Source organism: Oratosquilla oratoria, unplaced genomic scaffold, assembly GCF_046742065.1.
Source record: "Oratosquilla oratoria isolate Oo_2021 unplaced genomic scaffold, ASM4674206v1 SCAFFOLD45, whole genome shotgun sequence".
Lineage (NCBI taxonomy): Eukaryota > Metazoa > Arthropoda > Malacostraca > Stomatopoda > Squillidae > Oratosquilla > Oratosquilla oratoria.
This window is the reverse complement of record NW_027467710.1, coordinates 2,117,337-2,139,810: the sequence shown is the minus strand read 5'-3', so window position 1 is coordinate 2,139,810 and position 22,474 is coordinate 2,117,337. Positions and strand designations below refer to the sequence as shown.

Genomic DNA, 22,474 nt, shown 5'->3' with positions numbered 1-22,474 from the left:
ATAGTAAGAGACTTAGCAGATAGAAAGAAATGTATAATTATATTAGGAATGGAAGAGAAACATAACCCAGATAGAACCACAAGAACCAAAGAGGAAAATGAAAAAGTAAGAAATTTACTAGAATTAGTTCAGGAAGATGAGCCAGAAATAATGAAACAAATCGAAGAGAAATTCAGGCTTGGGAAATATAGTACAGACAAGACCAGACCAATTAAGATTAAATTCAGGTCACAAACGACGGCAGAGAATATCTTATCCAAAACAGGGAAACTAGCAACAAGTGAACAATATAAAAAGGTATGGATAAAAAGGGAAATGAATAAAGAGGAAAGAGAGGAGGAAATAAGGAATAGACATGAAGCTAAGAAAAAAAACGAGGCCAGAACGGAGACAGAAAAACAAGAATTCTACTGGAGAGTAGTGAATATGAAATTGAAGAAATGGAACATAAAAGAGAGAAACACAAAGAAACAGAGAATACAATGGAAATAACAGAAAGTTAAGAGTATCCTACTCAAATATAGATGGAGATTGTTAACTGGACTGATTGAACTGAACAAATATCTTAAAGAAAAAGTTCCGGACATAGTGGGAATTGTTGAGACAAAATTAAAAGACCCACTACCACCCAACAGCATAGAACACAATGCATATAATTATTGGATTAGAAACAGAAAGATAAAACAAGGGGGTGGAGTTATGTTCCTGACTAAGAAGGATATAAACGTGAAGAGAGTCACATATGGGAAGAATAGAGTAGAGATGATTATGATAGAAGTAGAAGATAGAGATAAGAAGAGCAGAAAGTTTGTAATAAACTACGTGCCCCCAAAAACAACCTCATGGGAAGAGAATGAACATAAGAGCATGTTAGAAGAGACAAGAGTAACACTAAACAAGATAATGGAAGATGGAGGAAGAATAGTTATGATGGGCGACTATAATTGCAAAGAAATATGCTGGGAAGAGATGACCGTAAAGGGTGGAGAAGACTCATGGGGAAGTGTTCTACTTGAGATGATTATTGACCACACAATGACACAATGGATCCAAGAGAACACTAGGTATAGAAATGAAGAAGAACCATCGACAATAGACCCAATAATCACATCAGAACCTGAAATAGTGGAAAAGATAGAATACCAGGCACCAATAAGCAAAAGTGACCACATATTGATAGAACTAGAACTAAATGAGAAAAAATACATGAAAAGAAATGAACAATATAGAAAAGGAAGATTGATGTATGAAAAAAGAAATTTTGATAAAATAAGAGAATTCTTCCAAAATGGAAAACTGGGAAAGAATACACAAAGAAGATACAGCAGTAGAAGAGAAACGGAATATTTTGACAAAAATCTATAAAAAAGGAGTAGAAAACTATGTCCCAAGACAAAAACAAGAAAAAGAACATGTAAAATGCTGGTACAACAAAAGTTGTAGGGAGATAAAAGACAAAAGATTGGACCAAATAGAACAAAAACAAAAGACCAGAAAAATGGAAAATATATACTGGTTATAGAAATGAATATGTACAAGCGTGCAGAGAGGAAAAGAGAAAATATGAAAAAGATGTCATAGAAAAATGTAAAGATCAACCAAAACTATTCTACAGATTTGTAAACAACAAACTGAAAAACAAACAAGAATTGGAGAAATTAAGACAAGGAGGAGTTGAATACGCAGAGGAAATTGAAATGGCGGAAATTATGAACAAACATTTTAAATCAGTGTTTACAAGGGAGAACATACAACCTGAAGAGATCGAATGGAAAGAGAAAGTCCCCCCTATGAAAGAAATAGAAGTAACAAAGAATGAAATATTGAACCACTTGAGTAATCTTGATGTCAGAAAATCACATGGACCAGATGAAATAGCAAACTGGATTTTGAAAGAATGCAGGAATGAACTGGCAGACAAAATACATAGCATAATAAGCAGTTCCTTAAAAGAAGGAAAAGTTCCAGAAGATTGGAAAAAAGCAAATATACATACATACATATACCAAGGCTTTTTCCCCCTTCCAAGGGAGGTAGCCACAAAAGGAAAGGCATAAAAACACTCCCACCCATTTCATCCCTAAATACACTCCACACCCCTCCCACCCTTCTTCTCATCTGAGCACCTCCTGGATGACGGGTCATCCCTGAACCCTGCCCACCGCCCTGGGTCAGAAGCAGTGTCACAAGACACAGTACATCCACAGCAAGGCCGCTTCATTTAATCGGCGACCCCCCCTCTCCGTCCCCCTTTGCATATAAGGAGAGGACGGGGAGAAATCCCTTCGGGCTGCGTCAAAATTTACTCACACATACTACCCCACCCCCACCCCCCCGCCTATTCCTCCTCATGTCGTCACAACATCATCCATATACAACCATTCTCCACTCACCTCTGTCTTCCGTCCTCTCCCTTCCTTCCTCAACAGACATTCCCCTCTTCCCCAAAGCCCCCTTCACCCCATCCATCCACCTCATCCTAGGACGTCCCCTCATGTTCACTCCCTCCACATCTGCCTTCCATACCTCTTTTACTAGTCTTTCGTCACTCATTCTTTCCATGTGTCCAAACCATCCTAATATTCTTTCATCAACCCTCTCTCCCAAATCCTTTTTCACCCCTGTTCTCCTCCTCACCTCCTCATTTCTCACTCTATCTAGCCTAGTAACCCCCACCATACTTCTCAGACACCTCATCTCAAACACATTCAAACTCCTTCTCTCTTCTTCTCTTATGTTCCACGTTTCTGCCCCATACAGTGCTGTTGGCACAATCACTCCTTCATACAGTCTCCTCTTCGCATCCATTCCCAAATGTCTATTTCTCATTACACTCTTTAAACCACCAAGGCATTTACTCGCTTCTCTCAATCTACATTCTACCTCCACCTTCACTCCACCTTTTCCTGCTACACTTGCACCCAAGTATCTAAAACTATCCACTTCCTCCAGTCGCTCTCCCTTAATGTTCACTTCCAGTCTACTGCCACTTTCACCCCTTGTACATCTCATCACCTTACTTTTACCCACATTTATCTTTAGCTTTCTTCTATCACATACTCTCCCAAACTCTGCCACCAGCTTCCTCAATCCCTCCTCTGACCCTGCCACAAGCGCAGTGTCGTCCGCAAACAACAGCTGGCTCACCTCCCACTTTTCTCCATTTTCTTTAACCATCTCCAATCCCTGACTCACTACCCTAGCATTCACCTCTCGCACCACCCCATCCATGTATAAGTTGAACAGCCAGGGCGACATAACGCATCCTTGACGAAGTCCCACCTTTACTTCAAACCACTCACTCTCTCCATTTCCAATCCTAACACATGCTCTACTACTCACATAAAAACTCTTGACAGCTCCCAAAAGCTTTCCTCCTATCCCATAAATCTGCATAACCTCCCACAGTGCCTTTCTGTCTACCCTATCATAAGCCTTTTCCAGATCCATAAAAGCCCAAAAAATATCCTTCCCCTTTCCTATAGCTTTCTCACATATCTGTCTTACCACAAAGATCTGATCTACACAACCTCTACCCGTCCTAAATCCACACTGTTCCTCACCAATTACTCCTGTTCCTCTCCTAATCCTCTCAATTAAGATTCTCCCATAAGCCTTCCCTACTACACTCAACAGGCTAATCCCTCTGAAATTACTACATTCACACTTGTCCCCTTTTCCCTTGTAAAGAGGAACTATACAGGCACTACTCCAGTCCTCCGGTACTTTACCCTCTCTCCAGCAAACATTAAATAATCTCACCACCCAGTCCACCAAATATAGTACCTATATATAAAGGAGGAAATAAAGAAGACCCTAACAACTATAGGCCAGTCTCTCTAACAAGTACAATAGCAAAAATTTGTGAAAGAATTGTCAAAAATAGATGGGTAAAATATTTAGAAAAAAACAACATGCTCAATCCAAGGCAATTTGGATTCAGACAAGGACGATCATGCGTCACCAATTTAATATGTTTCTATTTAAGACTAATAGATATAATACAAGAAAGAGATGGATGGGCTGATTGTGCATTTCTAGACCTAAAAAAAGCTTTTGACAAAGTACCACATAAGAAGTTGCTTAAGAAATTAGAAACTGAAGGAGGAATACAGGGCAAACTGCTAAATTGGATGGAAGACTTTTTGCAAGAAAGAAAAATGAGAGTAGTGATAAGAGATCAACACTCAAAATGGGATGAAGTAATAAGTGGTGTTCCACAAGGAACAGTTCTGGCCCCAATAATGTTTGCTATATATATTAATGATATGGATGAAGGAATTGAAAGCTATATGAGCTTTTTTGCAGATGATGCAAAACTATTGAAAAAAGTGAACACGGAAGAAGATTGTGAATCACTACAAAGAGATCTAAATATAGTACAGGAATGGAGTAGGAAGTGGGAGATGGAGTTCAATACAAAAAAGTGTAGTATAATGGAATTTGGAAAAAGCAAAAACAGAATAACAGGATCATATAAATTGGGAGAAGAAGGAATAAAAAAAGTAGAAAATGAAAAGGACCTGGGAGTCATTGTTATGAATAATATGTCACCTGAGAAACATATAAATAAGATTTTTGGAGAAACCTATAATTTAATAAGAACAATCAAAGTGGCATTTACATACCTGGATGAAGAAATGGTGAAGAAAATTCTAAACACCCTGATAAGACCAAGATTGGAATATGCAGCAACGATATGGTCGCCAAGTGCAAAAAAATGCATAAAAAAACTTGAAAGAATACAAAGAGCAATTACAAAATTGGCACCAACACTCTCAAAACTATCATATGAAGAGAGACTAGCAAAACTTGAACTACAGACACTAGAGCAAAGAAGAGAGAGAGGAGATTTGATAGCTATTTACAGAATCATGAAAGGCATAGAAATTACTGATAGAGAGAATCTGATAAAATGGGATGACAGAAATACAAGAGGACATGGAAAGAAAATAAAAAAAGACAGCTATAGAAGAGATGTGAAAAAGAACAGCTTTCCTCACAGAGTAATAGACAGTTGGAACAAGTTAGATGAGAAAGTGGTGTGTGCAAAAACAATACATGAATTTAAAAATAGTTTAGATAAAATGAGATACGAAAACGGGACACCACGAGCATAGCTCCCCTTCCCATAAAATACAACTAGGTAAATACACACACACACACACACACATATATGAACACATTTTATGTCCCTTCTATCTCAGTATCTCATGGACGAAGGGACAAAGGCTAATCACATTTACTATTAATATATACCAAACCCCATTTCCTCCTCATAAGGGGATGGTTAATTGAAAGCATTCACCCAGTACATAAGCATGAATACTTGTTTAATACTCCTGTAGTCTTAACATTAATTAATAAGGCAGCTAAACTTAGTGCATATTCTTTAAATGCAACTCATACATAACTAATTTTTTGGTAGATTTTGCCGGCACCAGGATGACACAAAAAGGGGCAAAGTAGCTATGATCCTGGACAAACTGATTACATTGACCATTGAAGAAGTGGAGATGTACCCGTCCATCCAGGCAAAAATTTGGGGCAATATTGGGCAGGCAAGTAGTCGTGCTTGGATTAATGAAATTCTGCATGGACAATGTTTATTTATGAATCTGTCATAATGCAGATTGTAGAACTTTGTTTTACTTTTTAGGTTAATATTTTCATACGAGTTGGTGTTATTGAATGTTTCTTTTTCAGGTATCGGAGTTGATAGACATGGTGCTTGACTCCTTCATCAAACGATCAGTTACTGGTGGCCTGGGGTCAGCACAGGCAGAGATCATGGCTGACACAGCTGTGGCTCTTGCCTCAGCTAATGTTGCTCTTGTAGCTCGCAAAGTTATAGGAAGGCTTTGTAGAGTAAGTAATGATTTTATAACAAGAAACATAACCACTTCTCTAGTGTTCTAGATGTAGAAATCATTCCAGACTTATTTTTACTTACTACAAGAATAGAAGAGCCTGTTTTAGAAATAGAAAAGGAGAGAGCGAGTGGTTTGAGTTTATTGAGGTGGGAGTTTATTGGGGTTGTCATGTTGCTGTTCAATGTGTATATGGATGGGATGGTGTGGGAGGTAAATGCAAGGGTAATGGGCAGGGGACAAGAGATAATTAAAAAAATGGAGATAAATGGGAGGTGAGTCAGTTGTTGTTTGCCAATGACACTGCACTTGTGGCAGGGTCAAAGGGAGGATTAAGGGAGTTAGTGATGGAGTTTGGGAAAGTATGTGAAAGGAGAAATTTGAAGATAAGTGTGAGTAAATGTAAGGTGATGAGATGTAGAATGGGAGTTGATGGCAGTGAGCTGGAAGTAATTCTTAAAGGAGAGAGGATGGAGGAAGTGGGTAGGGTTAGGTATTTAGAGTTGCATTTGGCAGAAAAGGGAAGAGTGAAGGTGGAGTTTCATTGTAGGTTGAGAAAAGTAAGTAAATGTCTTAGGGGATTAAAAAGTGTCATGAGAAATAGGTATCTGGAAATGGATGCAAAGTGGAGATTACATTTTACCCAATTGTATCTTATGCAAAGGGGGAGCTAAGCTCATGGTGTCCCGTCTTTGTATCTCTCCATATCCAGTTTGCTCTTAAATTCTTGTATTCTTTTTGCACACACTGTTTTTTCATCCAATGTGTTCCATACATCTACCGCTCTGTGGATAAAGCTGTTCTTTTTCAGGTCTCTTCTATAATTGTTCTTTTTAAGCTTCTTTCCATGTTCTCTTGTGTTTCTCTTATCCCATCCTTCAGCATCTCATTTAATGAATGCCTTGTATCTTCTAACATTTATTAATGCTGTCCCTCTTTCCAAGAGCCTGTTTTTGGGGGCACATAAGTCACCACAAATTTTCTACTTTTCATGTCGCTGTCTTCAACTTTTATCATGATCATTTCCACACTGTTTTTACCCTCTGTAACCTTCATCACATTTAAGTATTTCAGGGCCAAAAAATGATTCCTCCACTATCTCATTTCTGTTTTGAATCGAATAATTATATAACCAACGTGCAACACTAAAATAGGAGAAATTATATAACCCATGTGTGTGTATTTACTTAGTTGTATGTTATGGGAAGGGGGTGCTAAGCTCAAGTTGTCCCATCTTTGTATCTCCCCATATCCAGTTTGCTCTTAAATTCTTGTGTTGTTTTTGCACACACTGTTTTTCATCCAGTGTGTTCCATACAAAGACACATGAAATTATTTAAAAAAAGACTGGAACATATAGGAGATATACAAGTGAACCATCTAAAATGGATGGAGGACTTCCTGATTGGTAGAAAGATGAGAGTAGTGCTCAGAGAAAAATATTCAGGTTGGAAAGAGGTGATCACTGGAGTACTGCAAGGATCTGTATTGGCTCCAATAATGTTTGCTATTTATGTGAATGACATGGATCATGATGTGAAATGTTACATGAGCTTCTTTGCCCACGATGCCAAACTGTTAAGGAAAGTAAAAGCTGGAAAGGATTGCGAATCACTGCAGGAAGACCTTAATAAGGTATGGAACTGGAGTCAGAAATAGGAAGTGGACTTCAATATTAACAAGTGTAGCATAATGTAGTTTGGAAAAAGCAAACAGAATATCAGGACAATATAAAATTGGAACCAAGGAGATAAAGAATGAGAGATCCGAAAAAGATTTGGGTGTGATTATCTCAAACGACTTGTTCTATGATAAACAGATAGAACAAAATTGTCAGAGAATCCTGCAACTTGCTAAGATCAATAGAAGTGGCATTTACATATTTGGACGAAGAAATTATTAAGAAAAATATTGGTCACACTGATAAGGCCTAGACTAGAATATGCATTGACATTGTGGTCACCTAATTCCAAAAAGAATATAAAGAAAATAGAAAAAATCCAGAGAGCAGCCACAAAAATTGCACCTCCACTTGCAAACTTGTCATATGAGGAGAGATTGACTAAGCTGGAGTTACCGACTCTGGAGCAAAGATGAGAGGTGACCTACTGACCATCTACAGAATCATGAAGGGCACAGAAATACTCAATAGAGAGGACTTGTTAAACAAGAGAAGCACAAGGGGACATGGAAAGAAAATCAAAAAACATAGCTACAGAAGAGATCTGAAGAAAAAAAAAATTCCACATAGAGTGGTGGAAACTTGGAACAATCTGGACAATGAAATAGTGTGCACAAAAACCATTCATGAGTTGAAGAGCAAACTAGACACTGCGAGATACAAAGGTGGGACACCACGAGCATAGCTCCCCTTCCCACAGAATACAACTAGGTAAATACATCTACCACTCCAATGACAAGATTCTTGTCATTTGGTCAAATAAAACAAAAAATCATAAAACACCAAAATGTTTGATCAAACACCAGAAAAATATTACGTCAGTCCTCGTGCGGTCAATCGACTGACATCATATTTTTCTGTGTTTGATCAAACATTTTGGTGTTTTATGATTTTTTGTTTTGACCAAATGACAAGAATCTTGTCATCGGAGTTGAATGGGTTAAGCTTCTTTCCATGTCCTCTTGTGTTTCTTTTATCCTAATTTAGTAAGTCTTCTCTGTCAAGGACTTCCATGCCTTTCATAATTCTGTAGATGATCAACAAGTCACCTCTCCTCTGTTCCAGAGTTGGCAACTCCAATTTTAACCATCTTTCCTCATATGAGAGTTTTGATAGTTCTGGGACCATCCTCGTAGCCACTCTCTGGATTCTGTCAATCTTCTTTATATGTTTTTTTTGTATTGGGTGATGACAATGTTGCTGCATACTCCAATTTAGGCCTTATCATTGTGACTAGTATTTTCTTTACCATTCCTTCATGCAAGTAGTTAAAAGCTACTTTTATTGCTCTTAGTAAGTTATAGGTTTCACTGACAATTTTGTTTATATGTTTGTCAGGGGACATATCTTTTGTGATGATCACTCCCAGGTCTTTTTGAGATCCCTCTTTCTTTACTTTTTTTCACCAATTTTATATATTCCTGATATCCCTCGTCCGTGTCATTCACATAAATGGCAAACATTATTGGAGCCAGCACTGATCCTTGTGGGATTCCACTAATAACCTCTTCCCAAGTAGAAGTCTTATCTCTGAGCACCACTCTCATTTTTCTTCCATGCAATAAGTCCTCCATCCACTTCTGTAGTTTACCTTGTATCCCCCCTACAGTTTCCATCTTTCTTAATAGATTTTTGTGATGCACTTTATCAAAAGCTTTTTGTAGATATAGGAAAGTGCATTATCTTCCCTGTCTAAATCCAAATTGTCTCAGATTCAGTATATTATTCCCCTCCAGGTGTTTTATCCATCTACTTTTAATGACTTTTTTGCAGATTTTAGCTACTGTGCTTGTAAGGGAAACCAGTCTGTAATTTGTTGGATCTTCTTAATTCCTCCTTTATAAATTTGTACAATATCAGCGTTTTTCCAGTCTTCTGGCATTTTTCCTTCATTGAGCATATGTAGTTGTATATGAGTTACCCCCGCATTCTGTGAACTGGTTTGAGCATGTTTTCTGTGTTTATTATTACTCAAAGTAAAAGAGAACAAGTAATACAGTACTGTAGTGACTTTGTCTTATAACGCAAGTAGTGGGATAAATTGTACACATGACAACCGATACTTTGCTCGAGAATTTGACTTGTACTGAAGTGGTTAACCACTTCAGTACAAGTCAAATTCTCGTGTGCAGCATCAGCTGCCATATGTACAAATCATCATACTACTCGCATTATAAAATATAAAGTCACTGCTGTATTACTCATTCTCTTTTACTCTGAGTAATAATAAACAGAAAACATGATAAAACCAGTTCACAGAATCCAGAGGTAACTACAAAAAATATATATTATCAAGACACCCACATAGGCATCATCATACTCAAGTGGTTAAGCAGCAGGGAATATAAAATGGAAGTTGGAAATGGTTAAAGAAAATGGAGAAAAGTGGGAGGTGAGCCAGCTGTTGTTTGTGGACGACACTGCGCTTGTGGCAGGATCGGAGGAGGGATTGAGGAAGTTGGTGACAGAGTTTGGGAGAATACCATATTTTTCGGACCATAAGGCGCACCCGTAATTTGCTATTCCCTGTCCTTACATAAGGTGCACCTGGTCTCGTCATCGGATAATCATGCATATGTGAGTGCATTCAGAACAACATTTTTGTTGTTGAATGAGAAAAATCGGTTGGGATTTAGCAAAATTACAAAAATAAATTATATATATTTTTATTTTGGTCAGTGAAATCAGACCACCTCCATGGATGGTCTGCCCTGCCAATACTCCTAAAAAACAACAAACACGTTACGGGAATTGTGGGGAATAAAACCAACATTAGCAGTTTTATTCACGGAATTCTCTATTCACTTAAAAACACAAGTTTACAAATGAAGGTAAATTTTTAGTTTCGACCATGGGCACAATATAGCAATAAAAAATTAATTATTAATTTTGTAAATTATAATGTATCAACGTAATATGCAATTTTGTGAGCGGAAATAACAAAAAATGTGCTGAAACAGATTTCGTAAGTAACGAAGTCGTGTCGGACGAATGGTACGCCATATTTATGATAGATGCCGACGTCGAAGATATGAAAGGGTGATAAATTCGTCTAACCTAACCTAACCTGTGTTTAATAAATCATTACCTGCAAATTAAATGTCATCCGGCTTGTCCTCGTTGTCGTCGTCGTGAGAGACGTTGGCGTCCCGATCCTATGCTACCGACTTCGTTCATTAGCATATTTGCTTGTAGCAAGGTATTTTTTATTTTCATTTCCTCCCACAAAATTGCATATTACGTTAATACATTTTAATTTACAAAATTAATAATTAATTTTATATTGCTATATTGCGCCCATGATCGAAACTAAAAAAAATACCCAAATGACTACAGTCTGAGTGGAGCGAGACTATACCAATGCAAAATGGCTGTCTGTGTTGTGGACGCTATCATGTCATAGCCATGATAGTGTGAATGAATGCTGTGGCATGGACCCGAAAACTGTCGAAGTTTTCACAATTTTCTTGTCAAGATACATGCATCTTGGTTATAACTTGGTTGTAACTTTTGCTAGGCCTATCATGCACTGTCGCCGTCGGCAGGCTAGCTACGAAACGTGTCAAAATAGTACATCACTATCCGAGGCATTTTTTTGCACTGAAGCCACACATAAGGTGCACCACCCGATTTTGGCCAATTTTAAGGATTTTTCCCGCGCCTTATGGTCCGAAAAATACAGTATGTGATAGAAGAAAGCTAAAGATAAATGTGGGTAAAAGTAAGGTGATGAGATGTACAAGGGGTGAAAGTGGCAGTAGACTGGAAGTGAGCATTAAGGAGAGCGACTGGAGGAAGTGGATAGTTTTAGATACTTGGGTGCAAATGTGGCAGGAAAAGGTGGAGTGAAGGTGGAGGTAGAATGTAGATTGAGAGAAGCGAGTAAATGCCTTGGTGGATTAAGAGTGTAATGAGGAATAGACATTTGGGAATGGATGCTAAGAGGAGACTATATGAAGGAGTGATTGTGCCAACAGCACTGTATGGGGCAGAAACATGGAACATAATAGAAGAAGAGAGAAGGAGTTTGAATGTGTTTGAGATGAGGTGTCTGAGAAGTATGATGGGGGTTACTAGGCTAGATAGAGTGAGAAATGAGAAGGAGAGGAGGAGAACAGGGGTAGAAAAGGAGCTGGGAGATAGGGTTGATGAAAGAATATTAGGATGGTTTGGACACATGGAAAGAATGAGTGAAGAAAGACTAGTAAAAGAGGTATGGAAGGCAGATGTAGAGAGAGTGAACATGAGGGGACATCCTAGGATGAGGTGGATGAATGGGGTGAAGGGGGCTTTGGGGAAGAGGGGAATGTCTGTTGAGGAAGGACGGGAGAGGACAGAAGACAGGGGTGAATGGAGAATGGTTGTATATGGATGATGTTGTTATTGCATGAGGTGGAATGGGGGGTGAGGTAGTATGTGTGAGCAAAATTTGACACAGCCCGAAGGGATTTCTCCCCGTCTTCTCCTTTTATGCGATGGGGGGACGCAGAGGGTGGGTCACCAATTTAATGAAGCGTCCTTGCTGTGGATGTGCTGTGTCTTGCGACACTGCTTCTGACCCAGGGCAGTGGACAAGGTGCAGGGATGACCCATCATCCAGGAGGGCTCAGATAAGAGGGAGGGTGGAGGGGTGTGAAGTGTATTCAGGGATGGAATGGGTGGAAATTATTTTATGCCTTTCCCTTTTTGGCTACCTCCCTTGTAAGGGGGAAAAAGCCTTGGTATATGTATGTATGTATGTATGTAGCTACCTTTTGTAAGATTTAATTTTGCTTTTTATTTACAGGTGATAGACAAGACATGCAACTCACCAACAGCCACTTTAGAACAACATTTGATGTGGGATGACATTGCCATTCTGGCTCGTTATCTACTCATGCTGTCCTTCAACAATTGCCTAGATGTTGCTCGCCACCTGCCCTACCTCTTCCACATCATCACTTTTCTCGTGTGTACAGGACCAGTGTCCATGCGAGCTTCAACCCATGGTCTTGTAATAAATATCATCCACTCCCTATGTACCTGCACCAAGCCCACATTTTCAGGTATATATTTCAATGTTGAGTTAGGGGGTGGGGGATGGGGAAGAGTAGGGAAAGGTTATGTGTGGATGATATTTTTGACACAGTCTGAAGGGATTTCTCTCAGTCTTCTCCATTTTCTGCATGAGGGGACATAATGAGGAGTCTTTGATTAAATGAAACAGCCATGTTGTGGATGTGCTCTGTCTTGCTGCATTGCTTCTGATTCAGGGCAGTGGGTAGGAGACAGGGATGACCCTTCATTAATGAGGAGTTATGATGAAAGGGAAACAAGGGTGATGGCTAGGAGTAAAATGGATGAGAGCAGGTGCATACCTTTTGACATGGCTACCAACCATACAAGGGGGAAAAAGCCCTTGGTATCTGGATAGATTTCAATATTTTTGTAAACCAGGTTAAATGTAGATACATACATGAATATAAATTTTATTGCATGTGTAATTGAACTGATTTGTATTGATGCATTTCTCTGATCATTTCTACGTGAATTTATCAATTTTTCAGAAGAAACTCAAAGAGTTCTCCGACTTTCCTTGGATGAATTTTCACTGCCCAAGTTTTACCTCCTCTTCGGCATCAGCAAAGTAAAATCTGCCGCCGTCACTGCCTTTAGGTCTTCCTATAGACACACGGGGGAAAGAGGGATAAGGTATGTAAGATGAAAGCCATGTGATGTTATGATATTGTACAAGTATGAGGAGGTGAGGAGAGTGGGGGTGAAAAGGGAGCTGGGAGGTAGGGTTGATGAAAGAGTACTGGGATGGTTTGAATGCATGGAAAGAATGTGTGATGAAAGATTAGTTATAGAGGTGTGAAAAGCAGAGGTGGAGGGTGTGAACATGAGAACATGAGGGGGTGACCAAGGATGAGATGGATGGATAGAATTAAAGGGGCATTGGGAAATAGGGGAATGTCTGTTTAGGAAAACAGGGAGAAGACAGAAGATAGGGGTGAGTGGAGAATGATTGTGTATGGATGATGCCGTGATGCATGAAAGGGGGTGGATGGGGTATGGGGGGTGAGATGCAGGGATGACCCATCATCCAGGAGGAGCCAAAAAAAGAGGGATGGAGGGGTAGTGAATGGGAGTGGAGTATGTGGGGATGAAATTGGTTAGAGTGGATTTATGCTTTTGACTTTGGCTAACTCCCTTGTAAGGAGGAAAGAGAATTTGGCTTTGATGGGGTACTTCCCTCATAAGGGAGAAGCCCTTGGTATATAGATGCTATATATAGAGAAATAAAATGAAAATTATAGGCATCCAATTGTGAAAGAACCCTCATTCCTACACACCCATCTCATTACATATGCAAATGCAACCAATTGAACAAAAAAATACAGCACCTGCAGCATACTGCTCATACAATTACAGCATCCTGACATCAGCACTACATAATACATCCATACATGCATACTCAAATCACAAAAGAAGCACTTCAAGACCACCAATTTTTCTATGACAGCAAACTGCTGCTGATATTAATTCTACATAAAAATCCCATCTGGGAGAAGCAAGAACCACACTAACAAGACTACTTTCAGTCTAGCACTAAAATAACCCAACACCAATGCCAACACAGAATAGGCCTGGGCACAGAGACAATCTGCCTTGAATGTGAGCATCACACAGAAATTTGTCCCTCAGGGCTACATCTTGTGAAGGAAGGTGAGGTTGTTAACCACTTCACTCCGGGCCAAAATCTCGCGGGCAGCATTAGCTGCCAGACATACGATGCTGTGTCATAATACTCGCATCATAAAAAATAGTCACCTCTTATATCGATCGTTCTCTCTTTCACCCGTGAATTTTGATAACCATAGAAAATGTGATGAAGCCAGTTTAGAGAGTATGTCAGTTGCACAGGGACAACTACAATAAATATAATCAAGATGCCAATATGGCAGCCTTGCGTATCCACTTGCTCCTCATGCCGCCTATGTAGGCGGCACCGTATGGAAGAGGTTAACAGGTTTCAAAGATGAATGGGAGAGAAATGTTTTCTCATTACATTCATCCTGTAGAACTACCACATGGTGATACCCATTATTGTTTGCTCTGTAGGGAATTAACAATTTCTTGCTAATGTTGCTTAACTCGTCATATTTATTCTCATTTCCTAGTTCTCTATTTTTGTCTCCCACTCATAGATTCGGTGCTGACCGTAGTTTGTCAGGAACGACAGGAGATCGGGAACGAATGTCTTTAACTTCTTTGGAGACAATTACTGATGCATTGCTGGAGATGATGGAAGCTTGTTTAAGAGATGTACCTGAATGTGATTGGCTCCAGACATGGACAGGCTTAGCAAAACGCTTTGCTTTCCAGTACAACCCAGCCCTCCAACCCAGAGCGCTCATAGTATTTGGCTGTATCAGTAAGTATTTTTATTTTATAAATTTGTGCTATCATTAAAGAATCATGTGGTTCATAGTAGGAAAACTTATGTATTTTTCATCAGCCATAATTCATGTGTCTTACTGCATTGTTTCTGACCTATGGTAGTGGGCAAGATGCAGGGATGACCTGTCATCCAGAAGGAGCCAAGAAAAAAAGGGTGGGAGGTATGGTGAATGGTAGTGGAGTATATGGGGATGAAATGGGTGGGAATGGATTTATGTCTGACTTTGGTTATCTTCCTTGTAAGTGGGAAAAAGCCCTTGGTATATGTATTTACCTACTTGTATTTTACGGGAAGGGGAGCTATGCTCTTGGTGACCCGTTTTTGTATCTCACAAGATCAAGTTTGTTCTTAAATTCTTGTATTGTGTTTGCATATATATATACATATACCAAAGGCTTTTCCCCCCCTTACATGGGTGGGGTAGCCAAAAAGAAAAAGGCATAGAAACCACTCCCACCCATTCCATTCCCTACATATTCCACTACCCTCCACCTCCTCCCTCCCTCTTATCTAGGCACCTCCTGGATGACGGGTCATCTCTGCATCCCGTCCACACATTATTTTTTCGTCCAATTTGTTCTATATTTACCTAGTTGTATTATACGGGAAGGGGAGCTATGCACGTGGTGACCCATTTTTGCATCTCGCAAGATCAAGTTTGTTCTTAGATTGTTGTATTGTGTTTGCACACACTATTTCTTCATCCAATTTGTTCCATACATCTATCACTCTATGTGGGAAGCTGTTCTTTTTCAGGTCTCTTCTATAGTTATCCTTTTTGAGTTTTATTGCATGTCCTTGTTTTCCCTCTGTCCTGTTTTAATAGGTCCTCTCTATCAAGGCATTCTTTTCGTTTCATAATTCTGTAGATGGTTATCAGGTCCCCTCATTCTCTTCTGTGTTCCAGGTTTGGCAATTCCAGTTCGGCCAGTCTTTGTATGTTAGGTTTGCAAATGTTGGAACCAACTTTGTCATTGCTCTTTGTATTCTTTCTAATTTTCTTATATTCTTTTTTGTACTGGGTGACCATATCAGTGCTGCATATTCCAGTTTTGGCCTTATCAGTGTTTGTAATATTTTCTTGATCATTTCCTTATCCAGGTATTTGAAGGCCACTTTTATTAATCTCAACAAATTGTATGTTTCTCCGACTATTTTATTTATATGTTTATCTGGCGACATCTCTTTGGTGATGATTACTCCTAGGTCCCTTTCAGAATTGACTTTCTTTACTTCTTTTCCATCAATTTTATACCGTCCTGATATTCTCTTCTTGCTTCTTCCAAATTCAATTATACTGCACTTTTTGATGTTGAATTCGACCTCCCATCTCTTGCTCCACTCTGAAACTTTGTTCATATCCCTCTGCAATGAGTCACATGAGGGGATGGAGAGGGGGGTCATCAGTTAAATGAAGAGGCCTTGCTATGGATGTGCTGTGGCTTGCTACATTGCTGCTGACGCAGGGCAGTGGGCGAGATGCAGGGATGATCCGTCATCCAGGAGGAGACAAGAAAAGGGGGATGGAGGGGTGATGAATGGGAACAGAGTATGAGGGGATGGAATGAGTGGGAGTGGATTTATGCCTTTGACTTTGTTTACCTCCCATGTAAGGGGGTAAAAGCCCTCAGTATATGTATGTATGTACATATGTGTATTTTTCTTCATAATGTGTAGATATATAGATAGAACTTCCTTGGCTAGAACTTTGTTTATAGCCCTTCCTATCTATCCCCTATGTGTTCTTACTTAATTTCCATCCTTTGTTTACTCAGTGATGTTTGCACTTAAAAAATAAAGAGCTTTTGTTCCAGAGTAAGGCTAGTCATGGGTGGGGGAATCAGATTTTTACCTGCTTAAGAGTCTAGGTTTGGAATTTGATTAATCTTTATAATTAATATGTAATAAAGTACATACATACATACATACATACCAAAGGCTTTTTCACCCTTACATGGGGGGGGGGGGTAGCCAAAAAGAAAAAGGCATAGAAATCACACCCACCCATTTCATTTCCCATATATTCCACTCCCCTCCACCCTGCATGTAATAAAGTAATGGGGGTAAACCAGCTTTGGCTCTTGGACCCTGCAGTGGGGGTGCTGTTTCTTCCTGCATTACTTCTGATCCAGGCAATTGGTGGGGGAGAGGGTTAGCCCTTCATCCACAAGGAGCTAAGATAAAAGGGTAAAGAAATGAGTGTTGGATAGGTGAAAGATGGGTTGCCTTGGTTGGCTACCTCCCTTAGAAGAAGAAAGAAGCCTTTTTGGACATAGGTAAAGATTATGATATATGTATTTTTCCATTGATCCAGGCAAGAGCATCGTGGACCATGACATAAAACAACTCCTGCGCATTCTTGTCAAGGCCCTCGAGAGCTTTTCCGACACTACGCTTATCGACTCCATTGTCATGTGCCTCACCAGACTCCAGCCCCTCCTCAGGCCGGTAGGTTAATTTATCCATGTTCAGACAGCTGGCAATAACAGGTAGAATCTGGAGATCATATAATGATAATAATTGTTGTGTCAAGTTTCACAGACTTTCAAGTTAAACCAGCAATCCCCCAATTACTGGTAATGGCTCTCAGGCCCTCCTGTAGATATTGTCAATTGTCAACTTTTTTTTTATATGAAAAGGTGGAGGACATATAATAAATGCTCAGAGAAATCTTAAGCCAGATTGATGTACTGGGGTTGATGGGGTTTTGAAAATGGGCAGCATAGAGATGATTATCTCAGCTGTTCATTTTGCAGGACCACCATAGCAGGTACCAGTCATTGGTCCCTGTTGATCATATAAGTAGAAAAATAAATTTGAACATGAGTTGTCTAGACCATAAGTCATAGTGAAGATAGAAGTTGCACTGGTAATAGTCTTGATGAGCATTTCTGTTACTGCAGTGACTTGTTATATTATTTCAGTATTGTATGAAATACTTACATATTTCTCCACTCCATAGGAGTCACCCATCCACCGTGCATTGTTCTGGGTGGCAATATCAGTCCTGCAATTGAATGAAGTTTCACTTTATGCATCTGGACTGGCCCTCCTGGAACAGAACCTTCATACTCTTGATTCACAGGGTACCTTCGATAATAATGTAAGGATTTTATGTTTGTTGAGATACTCCCCTGTAATAATCTTTTACCTTCTGAAATCTCTACAATGTTCTTTTCATAGAGTTACTTAATAGAGTGTTTAGCAACCAATTTGGAATAACATTTGTGGTAGGATTAGAATTGAGATGTTATAAATATGAGATTCTTTTCTTTTTAGTTTTCACCCTTCTGGTTCCCCTCTCCCTTCTTACCTGTCTTCTTCCCCTTCCTTTCACCTTCTTCTTTAATTATTACATCTCGTCACATTCTCCCATTTTCTCTCCTTCCATCTTTAATACCCCTTCCCTTACCACTTTTCTTTTGCCACTAGAAAAGCATTGTGACCTTGTCATTTTTTTTAATTTGCAGACGCTTGAGCATGTGATGATGTCTACAAGGGACCGTCTTGAGTGGTATTTCAAGCAGCTAGACCATTCAGTTGGGCTTAGTTTCAAAGGTAATGGCACCTTTCATCTAAAAACTCCTCAGCCTTCCCTTATCAGGGATATGGGTAGTGTAGTTTGTGGTGTTAGTATTGTCTCTTGAATTAGAGCTGTGTGGAAGTTGTGTGGATATATATGTTCAAGCAGGTGTGATGGGGTAAAAGGAGCATTGGAAAAGAGGGGAATGTCATAAGGAAGGACAGGAGAGGACAGAAGATAGGGGCGAATGGAGAATGGTTGTATATGGATGATGCTGTGATGTATGAGGGGAAGTGGGTGGGGGATAGGGGTGAGGGAGTATGTGTGAAAAATAAATTGACACAGCCAGAAGGGATTTCTCCCTGTCTTCTCTTTTTCTGCATGAGGGGATGGAAAGGGGGTCACTGATTTAATGAAAGAGCCTTACTGTGGATGTGCTGTGTCTTGCAACACTTTTTCTGACTCAGGGCAATGGGTAAGATGCAGGGATGACCCGTCATCCAGGAGCCAAGAGAAGAGGGAGGAAGGGGTTGGATGGTTTTGGAATGGGTGGGAGTGGTTTTTATGCCTTTGTGTTTTGGCTACCTCCCTTGTAAGGGGGAAAAAAGCCTTTGGTATATATATGTATATCTAGGATATGTTTGTTGTATTTTTGGGTGTATGTGTTGCATTTTGATGGTTGCAGCTGCAATTCTTATGTGCTGGTTTGTATTGGAGAGTGTAATTTATTTGAGGTTGAATATATCTATTGATATTTACAGGTGTATAAAAAATACAGGTTTTGTGCATGTGTAAAATGTATATAGGCATTGGTTGGTTTCTATATCTGACTCTATGAGTAGTTGTGGGAAGGCAGGTGCTATGTGAGAAAAAAAGTGGGAGTAAAAGTGGGAAAAATAGACACAAATGCTTAGGTGAATAGACTGAGTCTAGGACCCAATCTGGACACCATTTTCCAACCCCCACAGGGCTGCATCTCCTTGTGGAGGTGGTGTGATTTTGATGCATCAAATGGATGGATGGGGGATGGATGAAAGGTAATTTAAGCATGAAAGGAAGATAGAGACATTTTTAATAGGAGTGAAGAGGGTAAGAATTTTTCTCTCATATCTAACCAAGTAGAAATAGGAGTGGAGGAGGAATGGGGATGGTTTAAGGAGGGAGTCATAAGGTGTGCAAAGATGGTATGTGGAACAAGGAGGATGGGAGGAAATAGAAGGAAGGGTAGTGAGTGGTGGGATGAGGAAACAAAGAAGGTTGTAGAAGAGAAGAAACGAGCTTTTGCAGATTGGTTACAAAATAGGACGAGAGAATCATATGAGAGATACAAAGAAAAGAAAAGAGAACTAAAGCATAAGATAAAGGAAGCAAAGAGGAGAGCAGATGTGAAATAGGGTAAGAGTATGACAGAAAATTTTGAAAGTAATAAAAAGATGCTTTGGAAAGAGAGAGGAAGAGGAGGCGAATCAAATAGAGAAGAAAAGGTAAAAGGTGCAGATGGAGAGATGATAATGAAAGAGATGGCAGTAAGAGGAAGATGGGCAGAGTATTTTAGGGGGTTGCTAAATGTGAAGGAGGGAAAGGTTGTTGCAGTGGAAAGCGCAAAGAAAATGACTGATGAATGAGAAAAATGGAGGAGAAATAAAGAAACATGAGGTGAAGGCAATTGTTAAGATGATGAGAACAGGTAAGGCACCTGGGTTGGATGGGTGTCATGCAGAATGTCTAAAACAGGAGGTACGGTGATGGTGTTCAGGTTATTTAACCACTTTCATACGGTGCCGCATACGTAGGCGGCATGAGGAGCAAGTATGCGGGGCTGCCATATCGGCGTCTTGATTATATTTATTTAGTTGCCCCTGCATAATGACATACTCTCTAAACTGTCTTCATCACATTTTCTATGGTTATCAAAATTCACGGGTGAAAGAGAGAACGATCGATATAAGCGGTGACTATATTTTATGATGCGAGTATTATTACGACACATCGTACGTCTGGCAGATAATGCTGCCCGCGAGATTTTGGCCCGGAGTGAAGAGGTTAATGTTTAAGAGGGGGTAGAGTGCCGGAGGACTGGAGGAGTGCCTGTATAGTTCCACTTTAAAAGGGAAAAGGGGACAAGTGTGAGTGTAGTTGTTTCAGAGATCAGTTTCTTAACCCCTACCATATGGTGCTGCACACGTAGGCGTCATGAGGAGCAAGTGGATTCGCGACGCTGCCATATCGGCGTCTTGATTATATTTATTGTAGTCACCCCTGCATTTTTACATTCTCCCTAATATGCACTGAATCCCATTCTCTATGGTTTTCAAAATCCACGGGTGAAAGAGAGAACGATCGATATAAGCGGTGACTATATTTTATAATGCGAGTATTATTACGACACGTCGTATGGCTGGCATTGGCTGCTGCCCGCGAGATTTAAGTCCCGGAGTGAAGTGGTTAAGTGGAGATGGGAAGGCTAATGGCAGGGTTTTGATTGATAGAATTAGGAGAGGAACAGATGGAGTAATTGGTGAGGAAGATTGTGAGTTTAGGACAGGTAGGGGCTGTGTGGATCAGATTTTTGTGGTAAGACAGATGTGAGAAACCTATAGGAAACGGGAAGGATGTTTTTTTGGGCTTTTATGGATTTGGAAAAGGTTTATGACAGGTTAGACAGGAAGGTGCTGTAGGAGGTGTTGCAGATATATGAGATGAGGAAAGGTGTTAAGAGCCGTCAAGTTTTTAAGAGTGGTGGAACCTCTATTAGAATCAGATATGGAAAGAGTGAGGAGTTTAAGGCAAAAGTGGGACTTCGTCAGGGTTGTGATATGTCTCCTTGGCTGTTCAATTTATAAATGGTTGGGGTGGTGCAAGAGGTGAATGCAAGGGTAATGGGTCAGGAATTGGAGATGGTTAAAGAAAATAGAGAAAAGTGAGAGATAAAGCAGTTGTTGTTTGCTGACAACAGTGCGCTTGTAGCATGATCAGATATTGATTGATTGATATGGTTTAACGTCACACACTCCCCCCTTGTCGGGAGGCTAGGACGGTGCCCCTCACATAGGGCTTTGTAGCATGGAATTTAATGAACCATGCCCTTGGTTCAACTTCGCTGGTGGCAGGATTTGAACCGCCCTCACCTCGACCTTCGCCGCAAGTAATGACGCCCTAAAACTAACGGTGGCTGGGGCCGGGGCCGGGGCTGGGGCTGGGAGTGGTGGGATGCCCACTTCTTTCAGCTGACGTCCACTTCTTTCAGCCAAAAAAAGAAAGTGTGCGAAAGAAGAAAGTTGAAGATAAATGTTGGTAAAAGCAAGGTGATTAGATGTACAAGGGGAGAAAGTGGCAGCAGACTGGAAGTACTAAGGGAGAGAGACTGGAGGAAATGGATGGTTTTAGATACTTTGGTGCAAATGTGATAGGAAAGGGAGGAGTGGAGGTAGAATGTAGATTGAGAGAAGCAAGTAAATGCCTTGGGGGATTAAGAAATGTAATGAGAAGGACTTTTGGGAATGGATGTTAAGAGGAGATTATATTTACCTAGTTGTAATTTATGGGAAGAGACCTATGCTCATAGTGACCTACTTTTGTATCTTTCAGCATCCAGTTTGATCTTAAATTCTTGTATAGTTTTTGCACTCACTCCTTCCTCATTCAATTTGTTCCAGATGTCTATCACTCTGTGTTGGAAGTTATTCTTTTTCAGATCTCTTCATTAACTATCCTTTTTAAGTTTATTTTCATGTCCTCTTGTTTTTCTCCTATCCCACTTTAATAAATCATCTCTATCAAGGACTTCCATCCCTATTTACCTAGTTGCACCTTGTTGTATTATACAGGAAGGGAGCAATGCTAGTGGTGACCCATCTTCGTATCTTTCAGCATCAAGTTTTTTCTTAAAATCATGAATAGTGTTTGCACACACTGTTTTCATATCTAATTCATTCCAGGTATCCACCACTGTTGTG

General features: G+C 39.9%; 1 protein-coding gene across 1 annotated transcript in view; it reads left to right on the top strand.

Moving 5' to 3' along the window:
- The window catches only part of LOC143023144 (neurofibromin-like), a 375,045-nt gene that overhangs the window by 233,306 nt on the left and 119,265 nt on the right, over window positions 1–22,474 (top strand). The window contains exons 38-45 of the mRNA XM_076181656.1: window positions 5,429–5,561; window positions 5,707–5,868; window positions 12,338–12,596; window positions 13,098–13,242; window positions 14,742–14,968; window positions 17,310–17,443; window positions 17,958–18,098; window positions 18,466–18,553. Coding sequence (XP_076037771.1) covers window positions 5,429–5,561; window positions 5,707–5,868; window positions 12,338–12,596; window positions 13,098–13,242; window positions 14,742–14,968; window positions 17,310–17,443; window positions 17,958–18,098; window positions 18,466–18,553 — 1,289 coding nt within the window. The remainder of the gene's footprint in view (window positions 1–5,428; window positions 5,562–5,706; window positions 5,869–12,337; window positions 12,597–13,097; window positions 13,243–14,741; window positions 14,969–17,309; window positions 17,444–17,957; window positions 18,099–18,465; window positions 18,554–22,474) is intronic.